This window comes from Phaenicophaeus curvirostris, chromosome 2 (genome assembly GCF_032191515.1).
Source record: "Phaenicophaeus curvirostris isolate KB17595 chromosome 2, BPBGC_Pcur_1.0, whole genome shotgun sequence".
Classification (NCBI taxonomy): domain Eukaryota; kingdom Metazoa; phylum Chordata; class Aves; order Cuculiformes; family Cuculidae; genus Phaenicophaeus; species Phaenicophaeus curvirostris.
Window position 1 is genome coordinate 21,967,231 of NC_091393.1, and position 12,521 is coordinate 21,979,751.

At 37.5% G+C, this 12,521-nt stretch overlaps 2 protein-coding genes across 10 annotated transcripts in view; one reads left to right on the plus strand and one right to left on the minus strand.

Moving 5' to 3' along the window:
- MLIP (muscular LMNA interacting protein) overlaps window positions 1-12,521 on the minus strand; it is a 111,155-nt gene that overhangs the window by 43,803 nt on the left and 54,831 nt on the right. For 5 of the 9 annotated variants that reach the window (XM_069851506.1, XM_069851502.1, XM_069851504.1 and 2 more), the window contains one exon: window positions 8,235-8,306. The exons of 2 other annotated variants lie outside the window; for them this stretch is intronic. In XM_069851506.1, the coding sequence (XP_069707607.1) occupies window positions 8,235-8,306 (72 nt within the window). The remainder of the gene's footprint in view (window positions 1-8,234; window positions 8,307-12,521) is intronic. 2 more of the 9 variants (XM_069851501.1, XM_069851508.1) reach the window with 1 other exon arrangement.
- KLHL31 (kelch like family member 31) overlaps window positions 5,751-12,521 on the plus strand; it is a 243,792-nt gene continuing 237,021 nt past the window's right edge. The window contains exon 1 of the mRNA XM_069851516.1: window positions 5,751-5,765. The gene's annotated coding sequence lies outside the window, so the exon portion shown is untranslated. The remainder of the gene's footprint in view (window positions 5,766-12,521) is intronic.

A 12,521-nucleotide genomic window follows, 5' to 3' on the forward strand; every position in this document is an offset into this window, starting at 1 on the left:
TTGTCTCTGCTTTTACAGATCAGAAACTACCAATATAAATCACCTTCTTCTTCGACAATGTCACTCTCCTGCACAGTAAATGCAATGTGGTGAATGTGTATGAGGAATGCTATTGGAGGAACACTACTGACTATAAGCAAGAAGAGAAGGCAGGGTCTGAGCATGCAGAGACCCCTCTCTTTTCCTCCAGTGCATATTTTCTTTGAAAAGCACCTCCTGTTTAAAGCGTATGGTGATTCCACATTGCAACAAAATCAATGCTTCACTTGTTTGGATTTTAGGCTGAAGTCAGAAATGTGTAAAGCAAAATACGTACTATACGTACTGCACTAAAACATAGCTGGCCTAAGCAGGTATGCAATCTCTCCAAAACCAAACACTGGCTTCTGGTGGTTTTTTATACCCTCTGCTTTCCTATAACTATACTTGGAGCAGGTTTGAAGAACAGTGGGAATCCTTTGGCTGAGTCCCTCCGCTTTATCTGGAAACTCACAAAACACCCTCAAAAGACAAATTCCAGTGCTTACTTCCACTTTTATCGTTGTCCAGAGTCTGCAAGGCACAGTCTAACTGTCCTCACCTAATTTTGCTCTCAAGCAATTTTCAAATAGACTCTGTACCGAGACCAAAAATTGCTCTGAAAGCCTACTGATGCATGAAGCTGGACTACAGATGAGAGACCTGCAAGGTTTGTGGAGTTTTATCAAGTTTGTGGAACTTTAACAAGAGAAAAATATAAAAAAAAGAGCATTCTTTTAAAACACTTCTGCATGCATGTGGGATTCTGTGGGAATGCTCTGATCCCAGTGCAGTGGGTATCAGGGCTGCCAGTTACAGAAGCTGGGGGGAAAATGGAAGAATCTTTTAATGAAAGAAAATAAGATTATATTTAAGTAACTATTTCTGAGTTTGGTTTTGCTGAGAATACCTTTATTTGTCTCCTTGTCAAGCTACTGGCAGCATACGTCTATGTATCTGTAGCTGAAAAGTTAATGACAATTTACTTTTGATGTTATTTTAATACCATCCATGACTGATCGTGCGCAGAAACATATTTATGGAACACCATGTCTTCTGTCAGAGAGCACAGTTAAGTTTATTTCCCAACACATTTCTTTCCTCCCCTCCAGTTTCAGATAAACCTTTCGGCCCTAGAATTGTTGGAGTTCAAAAGGAAAAAAAGGAAAAGAATGATTATTTCTGATGTGCAGAGATCAATGTAATCTTATCCCAAGACAGAAGATGAAAAGTTAAATAGTCTTTCTCATCCCTGCTATGTTATGACTGTTAACCAGCTTAAATTCTCAGATCAACAGAGTCCTGTAGAAAAGGAATGCTCAGCCAGAAAGGGCTCAGCGCTGCACTGGAGTACCATGTCCCTAGTTCAGTTTCGGTTGAGATTGTATCCCCCTGGTTAACATAAAACTACAACATGTTTTAATCAGTCACGTGTTCAGAATGAAGAAGTTGCTAAGCACTCATCACCCCACCATCACCCCCCAAGAAATCAGTAGGGAAATGAACTTAATTAAGTAATTGCTAAGAAAAAATACATGTTTCTGCTTAAAATTCACGTTTCTGTTTAAAATTCACTTTAGCAGAACAGCAGGAGAAAGTGAACGCAATTGAGGGTAAGAAACAGCTACCCAGAAGCTACTGAGGAATCTTTCTAGGGGAACTACAGCCACATCCACAAGTCCGTGTTCAGAACTAAGACTCTGAGCAATTTAAGTACCAAACATCCATCAGGCTCAGTAGAAACAGGGAACCCAAACATATTTGCATTTTGGAGCTTTCACTGACTGAAGAACTCAGGTGATCCACAGTATCTATGGATACTCCCCTGGAGATGCAGCCATCATGTAGGAGCTGTGCTGCAGAAAGCTGTAATGTTCTTTCCCTTTTAGAACCTCTGGGAAAAGAAAATTTTAATCTTCAAAATAGACATCTACTTTCTTTCTTTGGTTTCTTATCACTTTTTTTTCCCTCTTTATTTTTTTCTATTTGAGCAGTCTAAGTCCAAGACAGAGAAGAAACAAAAAGAATTAGATTTTAGGCATCACTACCATCTCCACAAGGAAAAATTGTTTCTGTTTAATCTGTTCTTACCTTGTAATAACACAACCAATTTTTTACAGCAGTGTCTTTTTTTTTACATTTATGCACAGACAAAAACATGAGATTAAAAATTACAACTAGAGTGTCTGAACTCATCACCGGAGTTAGCATGCATTAATGTTATGATTAATTTAAAGCATTAGTGTTATCAACAGTACTGCTGATTAACACTATTAACAGTATTCAAGCTTCACTTCCTAAGCCAATGGTCTAACAATATCAAAAATGGAACATTACTATTTAAGCTTTTTTTAATATTGTATATGAAAAATAATAGTTGGACCATAATTTGAAAGGAGAGTGCAATTTAGAGAATGAAGATATGTTTGTGACAGAATTTAAATGTTTGGATGAAATAGCCAGTTGCCGAATTGTTATTTTTTTTCCTTGCAAATGGCATCCTTGAGGGTGTTACGCATATATGCCAGTGACGTCAATAATGACTAGAGCCTCTCCCTCCTTTTTCCCTCAAGCTACTTGGTTGCTAAAGCTATATCAGAGCTGAAAGGATGCTGGTGAATGATCTGAACAGGTTCTCAAATACTTTGTTAGAAGAATGAAAGCTATTGGCAACATATAGAAAAAAAGAACATGGTTTCATCCATCAATGAACTGCACTAGTAGTAAGAAAAAAACCCAAATATTGTAACCTAGACCTGACACAACTTCCTTCTTACTGTATTGTGAGCCCTGGGCTGAGCAAGACTCAAAAGGTTTCCTCTCCTTTTGTTTCTCTTGCACATTTTTCCCATCAACATCTTTTTCTTAGCCTGTGTGAAAAAAGAAAAATCCTCTCTATAATGGGTCTTCATACGCTATGAGTTCCCTTCACTTACTCCTTAAAGATCCTGGGAGATGACTTTGAAAAGACCCGACTACTTCTCCTCCTGTAAAATAATTCATATTAAAAGCTACAAGGACTTTCAAAGAAAGAGGGAGCTCATAGCATGCTTGGTTATTATTACAGACAAACTAGGTTCTTTATCACTCTACAACTGCACAAATTATTTCCTTTCTTTCTTACCACTAGGTATTGATATCTAGCCTTGGGAAGCATTTTGAAATGAACAAGTAATCCGGATGCAAGAAATTCAAATATTAAGTGCACACCAGAACAACTTGGGAAAAAATATGATTTTTTTAATCAAACTGTTCTCAACAAATTATTATCAGAAATGCTTTCTAGGTCCAGAAATATATTGACATGCTTGATAATAGACAATTGTCCAGCAGTTAAATCTACCATCTGAGACTGTTTAAAATGGCCTCCAAGTTCCTATTGCATGATTTCAAGGAGCAACAGGAATCTTCATTTGCTGTGATCAGTCCCTGTACCAAATGATGTTTAATAATGCAATAGGTAAGAGTTCCTTTAAGGCAAGAACCTAAAGCTGGATTTGCAATGTAGCACATCGCTGCCATATTTACTAAATTTCATTTCTTTCTTTTCATGAAAATTAAAAACACTCTCATTTTCCTTTTGCAAGAGGAGGTAAATGCCTTTTTTTTGAAAAGCATTTTTCCATTTTTTCATATGTTTTTCCTTTTTTCCTCTGCAAAAAGAATATACTGCATTGCTGGAATTCCACTATGTAAGATGCAATTACTACATCTTTGAAGTTTTCCTAGAAGTGTAACATCATTTGGAAAGACTATTACAGATTCCTTGAAGTTAGCCAAATTGCATTGTGACAAGAGAAAATGTGGAGATAGACAAAATCAATAATCTAAAAAATTTATTCTTTAAGAGAGAAGATTTTTTTCTACATTTATTTAAAATTGAAATTATAGTTCTTTACTTGTAATTAGTGGATAAATACAAGTGAGATAAATCAACCATATTTTCATTTGCACCTCTTCCATCTATAGCCAGTTATACCTGGTGCTTTTCAGAAGACTTGCTAAGTGTGGGATGAGCCCCAGCCGTGAAGCAGGTGTGCTTTATGGCATACCCCATCATCCTGGTTTCTCTGCAGTTCAGACTGAGAGAAGTCTGAACAGAACATTTGCAAGACCTCTCCCCCACAAGTCTGTGTGCCCAGGTTTCTTTTCCATCAAAATGATGCATAGATAAGGGAATTTCACCTCTACCATCACAGAGAGCAAGTGTGTATCAGGACAAACACAGCAAACCTAAATCACCTGCATAGACCTTGCTGTAGACCAAAGACCACTGAACTGTTAAGAGAATTTTATGGATTCCAATTCCAAGACATCCCTCAGTTTTGGGGTTACATCTCAAATTTAACATAATTCTAAAAATGACAAAGGATCTGGTTTAAGATACTGTTCTACTTAAAGTGAAGAAATTTTCCGTAGCTCCCTGAAATAAACTCTTGATCAACATCTATTTTGACAGAAAAATATTTTAAAGATGTTTGATAAATACAATATCTAATTAATAGATGAATTACTTTTTAAACCTGATCTGATTGGGGAAGGAATTTTGAATTAGATCGTGACTACTTCTATGTGACTGTAGAAGCTATAAGAGTGAATGTCAGTAGAGGGCTGACTCATTGACTCAACGCTAATAAGGCCAGAAGGAATCACAGTGATCACCCAGTCTGACCTTTTCTTTAAATTACAGAACAGCCTGGAAATACCGTAGGAAGCACTAGGAAAGTGTCCTGTCTTGATTTTTCAGTTTCTGAGATAAAAAGCCCATTTCAAATCTCTGGATTTTTTTTTCTAATGTTTAATTAATTCTTTGTTAGACTTCTGCCTTATGCCTACATTAAACTTTTCAAATTTCCTCTTTCAGGCAGTGGATCCTATGATTCACTGGGCTGAAGAGTTCCTCGCTGTAGTCTGTGGACTTGCCTTATTGCTATGAATTTACTGTGTTCAGTTTTGGGTCCCTCACTACAAGAAAGACGTTGAGGTCCTGGAACACGTCCAGAACAGGGCAATGGAGCTGGTGAAGGGTCTGGAAAACAAGTCATATGAGGAGTGGCTGAGGGAACTGGGGTTGTTTAGCCTGGAGAAGAGGAGGCTGAAGGAAGACCTTATCATTCTCTACAACTGTCTGAAAGGAGGTTGTAGCGCAGTGGGTGTTGGTCTCTCCACCCAAGTGACAGGTGAGAGGATGAGAGGGAATGGCCTCAAGTTGCGCCAGGGAAGGTTCAGACTGGACATTAGGAAAAACTTCTTCACTGAAAGGGTTCTCAGGTACTGACAGAGGCTGCCCAGGAAGGTGATGGAGTCACCATTGATGGAGGTATTTAAAAGACAGGTAGATGAAGTGCTCAGGGATAGGGTTTAGTAGTGGACAGGTACAGCTGGTCTTGATGATATCAAAGGTCTTTTCTAACCTAGTGATTCTATGATTCTATGAATCTGTGCGGCTAGGACGTCACTGCTGACAGACCGTGGTTATCACCACCTCGTTATCACCTCTCTGTTTTCCTTGCTCAGACACTGGAGCTGTGCCATTGCTGGTGAAGACAGTCCTGTCAGCCTTGCTGTCACTCTTAGCTACAAGTTCACCTTCCTGGAGGAACAGCCCACTCTTCCTTCTCCCTGACAGAACTTGACCATACTGTGGACAAATCCCTTAAAAGCAGGATTTTGCTCTTCTGGCTGTAAGATAAGTCACAACCCGGCGCTTCCGAGAGATACTCTGGATTGAGATTTTTCTGAGCAAAGTACAGGTAATGTGAGGAACATCAGGTGCATACAAACTCAAACAGCTGCAAAACACGCCAGTTAGGAGATTTGATGAGAGTAAGCCAATTCTGGGGTAACAAAAAATGTACGCATATGTAGTCAACAAGTCTTTTCTTCTCTGCTAATGAGCACAGATTCAACCATCTAGCTTTGACTGAGAGCACTGGAGGATAAGAACATGTTCTGAAAAAGCCATTAAGATGATAATAACCTAATGGTTTAGTAAGGAGAAGATGAAAAATTCTGGCTGAAATTAAAGAATCTACAGAGACAGAAAAGAAAAAATTAACTCAAAAAAGAAAGTTAGACACAAGGATGCAATTTAGAGATAGACAAAGCATTGTACCTTACATGACGTATCAATGGCAGTTTTCTGTCATGGGATCTAATTCATACTGCACATGAGTTGTCACTAGGATCACCCACATCACCATTCTGACTAATCTTATTTCTCATGTCCCCTCAAATTCAGCAATATAATTACTCACACGGTGGAAAAGTTGAATTCTGAGAATGTGTATGTCCAATTCAATGCATAGCAAACCACTTTTCTAACATTTGAGGCAGATGATGCATTCCTAATCATGTGTTCAGCTCAGTGATGTCTGTGCCTTGCAGATATTACATGCTTGTCTTCCTTGTGGCAAAAATGCCACTCACAAACTTCTTCTCCCCACAACCATTATCTTAATGTTAATAAAATATCACTTATGTAATTAAAATCTTATCTTCTGGAATACCTCTCAAATATATTCTGCAGACTGTAGAATTCATTTCTATGTACTGGGGATAAGCAAGACACAGGTTGTGAATCAATATCCTGGAAAGCATCAGTGAGACCATCAAAAGGAATCCCTTTTCTTCTGAAAATGTCTAGTCAGATGGCTGATATTAATCCACTACTTCACATCAGCAGTGTGCTCTTAAATTGAACACTCTGCTCAAAGTCACCTACCTGACTTGGTTTGCAGAGTGGTGCAGTCTTAGAGCACACAAACTGGATGTCTTTCAGATGAAGTCAACCATAAGGTGGCACTTCAGGAGCCACCAGATGCTTCCAGGCACTAACAGGCACTCTGCCCATACAAAACTCTCCAAAAATGCATCCCATAGGGGTGTAGGACCCTCTGCATGAGCTCTTTTCCTTTACAGAGCCCTGTCTATTGGATCATATTGCAAGCTAAAACAGACATACCCTTCACTAGTGCATTCAAGATTTTAGTAAGGGGAGGATCAGGTTTTATGCAAATGTTTAAAAAATTCATTTGAGATTAAAAGAATATTGTAAAATAAACTAATGTCTCTTTTTTGGAAAAAAAATCTTATTTATACCAGTTAACACAACTACTAGATCACAATCAGTAATATTTCAAGGATGAAATTATCATTTTTAAAATATTTACACAGTTAATTTTACTCTTTCCGATGCCTTTAGGCTCTGCAAAATTCTAGTGCAGTCAACTGAGAAGCATATGTGAATATGTATTTAAATATGTAGTTAGGAATGCTTAATCCTACAGCAATTAATCAGAGGCCAAGTTCATGAACTAGGTCCTGAACAGAAAGATTTTTCTGATAAAGCTCTAAACTGGGTGTCAGAGTGATTAAGCATGTCTTTAAACACATAAGACGCTTAGCTCTTTGCTCATCAGCAAAAATTTGTATTAAACTTGGCTATTTTTTTTGTGCAAAATTAATTTTGGGGGGAAAAAAGAATAAAAATTGATGTTGGTAGGTACTTTGCAATGCAGAATTTAAATTTTCAGTTGACTTCCAAAGATGCTTTATCTAGATAAGGACTGCACAATCCAGCCTTTGTTGGCTGTATCTTTGTTAGTAAATAAACACACTAAAGACTGTTCTTTGGATCTATCTTCCTACCCTACAGAAAGGATTGTTACTCCAAAATACATACTGGGAAGAACTTCTGGCCCATGCTAATCGTTGAAGCACTCAGGGAAGTTGTTTGAGAGAATGGTCATTAACAGAGGCCAGTGCAATGGCAAGGACCATTCTCATAGTTTAACAATCAAGCTGGTTGGGTTTGCCTGTTTCAGGATGTTTAATTTACTAGGTAAGCATAGCCCATGAATAATCATTAACTGACCAAGATCTACTAATTGGAAGGTCCTAGAACTGCAGTGCTCCAAACACTTTCCAACAACAAAACAGATTTTGAAATATTTCCACAAACGGCAATTCCTGGAGGACATATATATATATATTTTTTACAGTAGATTTATTTGCAGAAATTCAGATTAGTGAAGGCTTTGATCTTCAGTGGAAAGTGTTTGACCCTGAAAAATGGTTGGAATTGTAATCCTTAACAGTTAGCTCCAAGAGCTTGCATTCTGCAATATCCCCCATGGAAATGTCAGAATATGTACGTAAAGTTGAATGGTGCCAAATATACAACGCAATTCCCACGTCTTTGAGCAAACACTAACCTTCTGTTCCATAAGTAATGTGTTTGTAGGGATTGCTGCAAATGCCTTGTAGCTTGTCTTGATCTTGTACTGCTAAAAGGGTAAACCAGAAAGCAGGAAGAGAAGTAAAAGAGGGTAGAAGAGGGAGAGGGAGAGAGAGGGAAGAGAGGGGAAAGGTATGACAGAATGAAAGACAATTCCAATTGTCTTGCAGACACATTGCAACAATACAATGCTCTATGTCTTGCCTAGGAAGGCTATTTCTTAAAGAAATACTAGTGTTCCTGTTAAGATTTTTAAGGATTGTAAAGTACATCTTTTGCTTTTAGGAACGAAGAAGGACAAAGTGAATTCCTTGCACCAACTTATAACTTCCAAAGCAATTTTGTCCATTTTCTGTTGACTACTATCCTTAAATGAATATCAGGAGAAGCTGTGAGGTTTTTTTCAAGGTCACTTGTGATTTACCATGATAACGCACAGCTACCTCTGCCAATACATCCACCTCAGCAACTGCTGCTGTGTGGTGTGACCCTGATCCAGTCAGAGGGATTTCTGTGACTGGCTTTAATGAGACTGATTAGGATCTTTGAATGCTGCTCTGTGTGTGTAATGGATAGATCATTTAAGTCATGACACACCTTTTCATCTTCCAAATAAGTAACTCTACCACCCAAACAAATATTTTGAAGCAGCTATAGGACCTCTCGCATTCAAATCAAGCACACAGGACTGACAATCTAAACCATACATAATACACAGATCTGGGGACAAAAATTCTAAGACCAGCCTTAAATCCTATTCTTTTAAGCAGTTTATATTTTAGTCTGCATTAGCTTGCCCAGTTATTTTTAACTCTTTAGAAATCATACTTTCTGCATTTTCTTTGCAGTTATGGAGGTTGAATTCAGTAATTTTTAAATGATTAAAGAGAATCTTCTGTAGTTACATGAGTTCAAGAGCTAGGATTGTTGGAATATTTTTTCAGCTGTTAGATATTTCCCATTTCAGCAACATTCTAATAAAAAAAACATAAATTCACACAATAATAGGGTTTTAACTTATTGATTGATTATTAGTCACACAGAAATAAAGTTACTTGTTAATCAGTTCAGGTCTTTTAATATACTGTTTTCTGCAACAGTGAGTACTGGTGATTATAAGATAATGGCCTGAGAAGCAGACTGTACTTTGAGTTATTCTTTTGTCACTTATTTCTTTTCTTTAAATCTAACAAAAGTCTCAATGAGAGCAAAGGGGTCCAAATTTTAATTCAGATAGAAGAATCATATCATCCTTGCACCTCTCTAGAAATACTGCAGGACTTCACCCTTTAATTCTTTCTATATATCATATTATGCTTGATTTCAACTTAACTCATATTTCTTAGTCAGAATTTGGAGACAGGCACTCAAGAAGCCAATAATCACAATGAAAACTTTGACAAAGAAGATCAATGCAAATGCTCTAAATGCATTTTTTGGAGGGGTAATTTACATGAGTTGTAGTGATTCTAACTTGGATGTCTAATATTTAGGTGCTTTAGTCAGAACTAATGCCTTTTATAGTCACAGACACTTCTACAGGATAATTAATCTCATCATAAAATAGGGAACTAAAAAGGTAAAATAAAATCATGATGAAAATACACAGGATTCTCTTCATTAGCTATAATAGAGTTGCCCAAATTGTGCTTACGCATCTACCTCTCAAATGTAAAAGCCATGCAACTTGAATCCTGCCATCTAGAAAGCAACACTTTGCTATAAACATATGAAGGTTCATATATAAATTTAGGTCTACACAAAATCTATATGCAGACAAGACAAAACACTGCATGCACACTGAATTAATCTGGAAGAAAAAATTCCAAACATTGAAATTGGAATATCCACAAAACATATGCTTTTTTGCTTATAATTTATATTCAGTCAAGCAAATCATATAATTGAACATGTAAATGAAATGCAACATCTTCACTAGACAATGGGATTTTACATATGATGAGATAGGAGTCATATATGATGAGAAGACTATGATGACTTTGTAGTTAGCTGGAGTTATATGAACTGAATAAAAGCATATCAGACTGTTAAAATTTTAAAAGTTTCTATACTCCTCTAATGTGCTCTGACACTTCTGGATACTGTAGAACCTCTGAGCAATGTACTATGGTCACAGTGTCTGAGGTAAGTGGAAAGTCTTCAGTTCAGTTTCTCATCTATACGATCCTGTTTCTTGGTGCATTAGTTTGCATTACTTAGGATTATTCTTCAATGCCTAAATATATTTAATAATCTATTTTGTAGCAATCTAGCAATATTTTTAAACAGCCATAGACAGTTAAGCCTGCTGGCCTGCACCGTTGTCCAGTCAGAAGTCAACCAAGCCTAATATCAAAGCTCAGGCAAATATCTGCTTGGGGAGCCTGGGGGAAAGTTTTCTACTTTTCTTGCTCAGATGATCACCTAGGGCACCCACAAGGCACTGACAATGTGCAAAACACATATAAAGGCTTAAAAACAGCAACTAACCAAGGCAGTGTAGAGCACCACGTGAGTAATCTTTCCTGCTCTGTGGCAGGTTTTGCAGCTGTGCTGAGCTCCACATTGCTACAGTTAGTTTGCTCCCCAGCTGTTTTGGGTAGTTCTACATGCATTCCTGTGATATATTCAAATAGGAAAAATCAAAGAATATGTAGATACCCCATGAAACCACTGCAAAGAATTTTCAAACAGTATCCAGAAGTTTTTATTCTAGTTTATTCTGGCAGAATCAGCAATTTTATATGTCTCCACTCCATCCTGATGTTCATTTTGCCATATCAGGTCCATGAAGATGATATTAAATTGACTGCAAAGTTCAATGAGAGGGTTTTTATTTCCTGTGATCACCCCCAGTTCACACTTCACGCTGCCCTGTAAGCGTACGTTTATCGTCACATTAGCAAAACAGTCATATCTTTAAATCATTAGTGAATATAAGGATAAATATATGAAGATAGGAAAGCACATATGTTTACATATACAAATGCAAACAGTTAAGTAATTTCATAGGTTATTCTTTGATTTACATTAACTGTTGCACGCATAGGCGTAGAAATATAAAACTCCATTAAAGAATCCTTTTTGCATAATTGTTTTGATATCGTGCTAATAAAACAGTTCAGTGTGAATACTGAAAGGTACATCCAATGTCAAAATTCTGGTTTAATAGGCATTGGTTTAATATGTGTCATAACATCGCTTAAAGCACTGTTGAAGCAACATCAAGGTTGCAGAATTACACGTCAAAGTCAAGCACTTCTAGATGCTGTGCTTTTCCCCTGATAGTCACTTAGCACTTTCATACACACAAAAATTCAATCATGCATTGACAGTTATCACAGAAAGCAAAGTATTTTTTGTCTGGTTCTAAAGCTGAGCTGGCTGGTATTAAAGAAACCGAAACGCTGCTTAGGATGTTAATGCTGTCTCTCCTCAATCTTTTCCATTTTTCTCCAGAAATATATTGAAAGCTGAGGCTGGATTGTTATCAGAGAGCTTGGAACCTTTAACACGTCAACAAAGTTCACTGAGTTCATTAACTAGATATGGAAACAAATGGGAGCAGGAGGAAAGGGGGACGTTGAATAAACACTATTATTGACTGTAAATGACGTCTCAACCTCAAATTCTAAAGCTGCAAGAGACCTTTCATGCACTGAACACCCAGCTGGATTCAATTTAGAGATATCAGATCTTCCACATCCCCAGTAAACCCAGCTTTATCTGCCTGATTTAAAATTGCACCAGACAAATGTTCCAAGTCTGTTAACCTGGAAGTCACTCTCCCAGTCTCAATGGGGTGGTGGGGCGGTTTAAAAGTGTCACTGCATCCCATGGTAAAGCAGAATTAGCAGGAAAAAAGGACAGTAGGGAGGACAGAAAGGGTGCAATAACCTCTCCAAATATAAACTGAGGCAATAACTCTGTGTACCTCTGTGTGACAATTTCCTTACTGCCAGAGACTTTCACAGTGTTCATTGCACTAACTAGCAGAAACTGCAAGTGCTTTGCAATCTGCAAAGGCTCAGTTATGCCTTCCAGTTTTGTCTTGAGGGCATTTTTTCTTGAAATTTCTTCAATCTCATTTCTCTTGCCGTTTCATTCAGTAATACTGACAGGGTGTAGTGACACTGCACAGCTGCGCTTGGCACAAGTGTTCCTCTTGGGTTGTATGGTTTTTAAAAGAACCATTCATGACAATTGCTGTTTTGTGTAGAGTTAAACCTCTCATTTTCAATTAACATTTTCCAAGCGGTTCAAG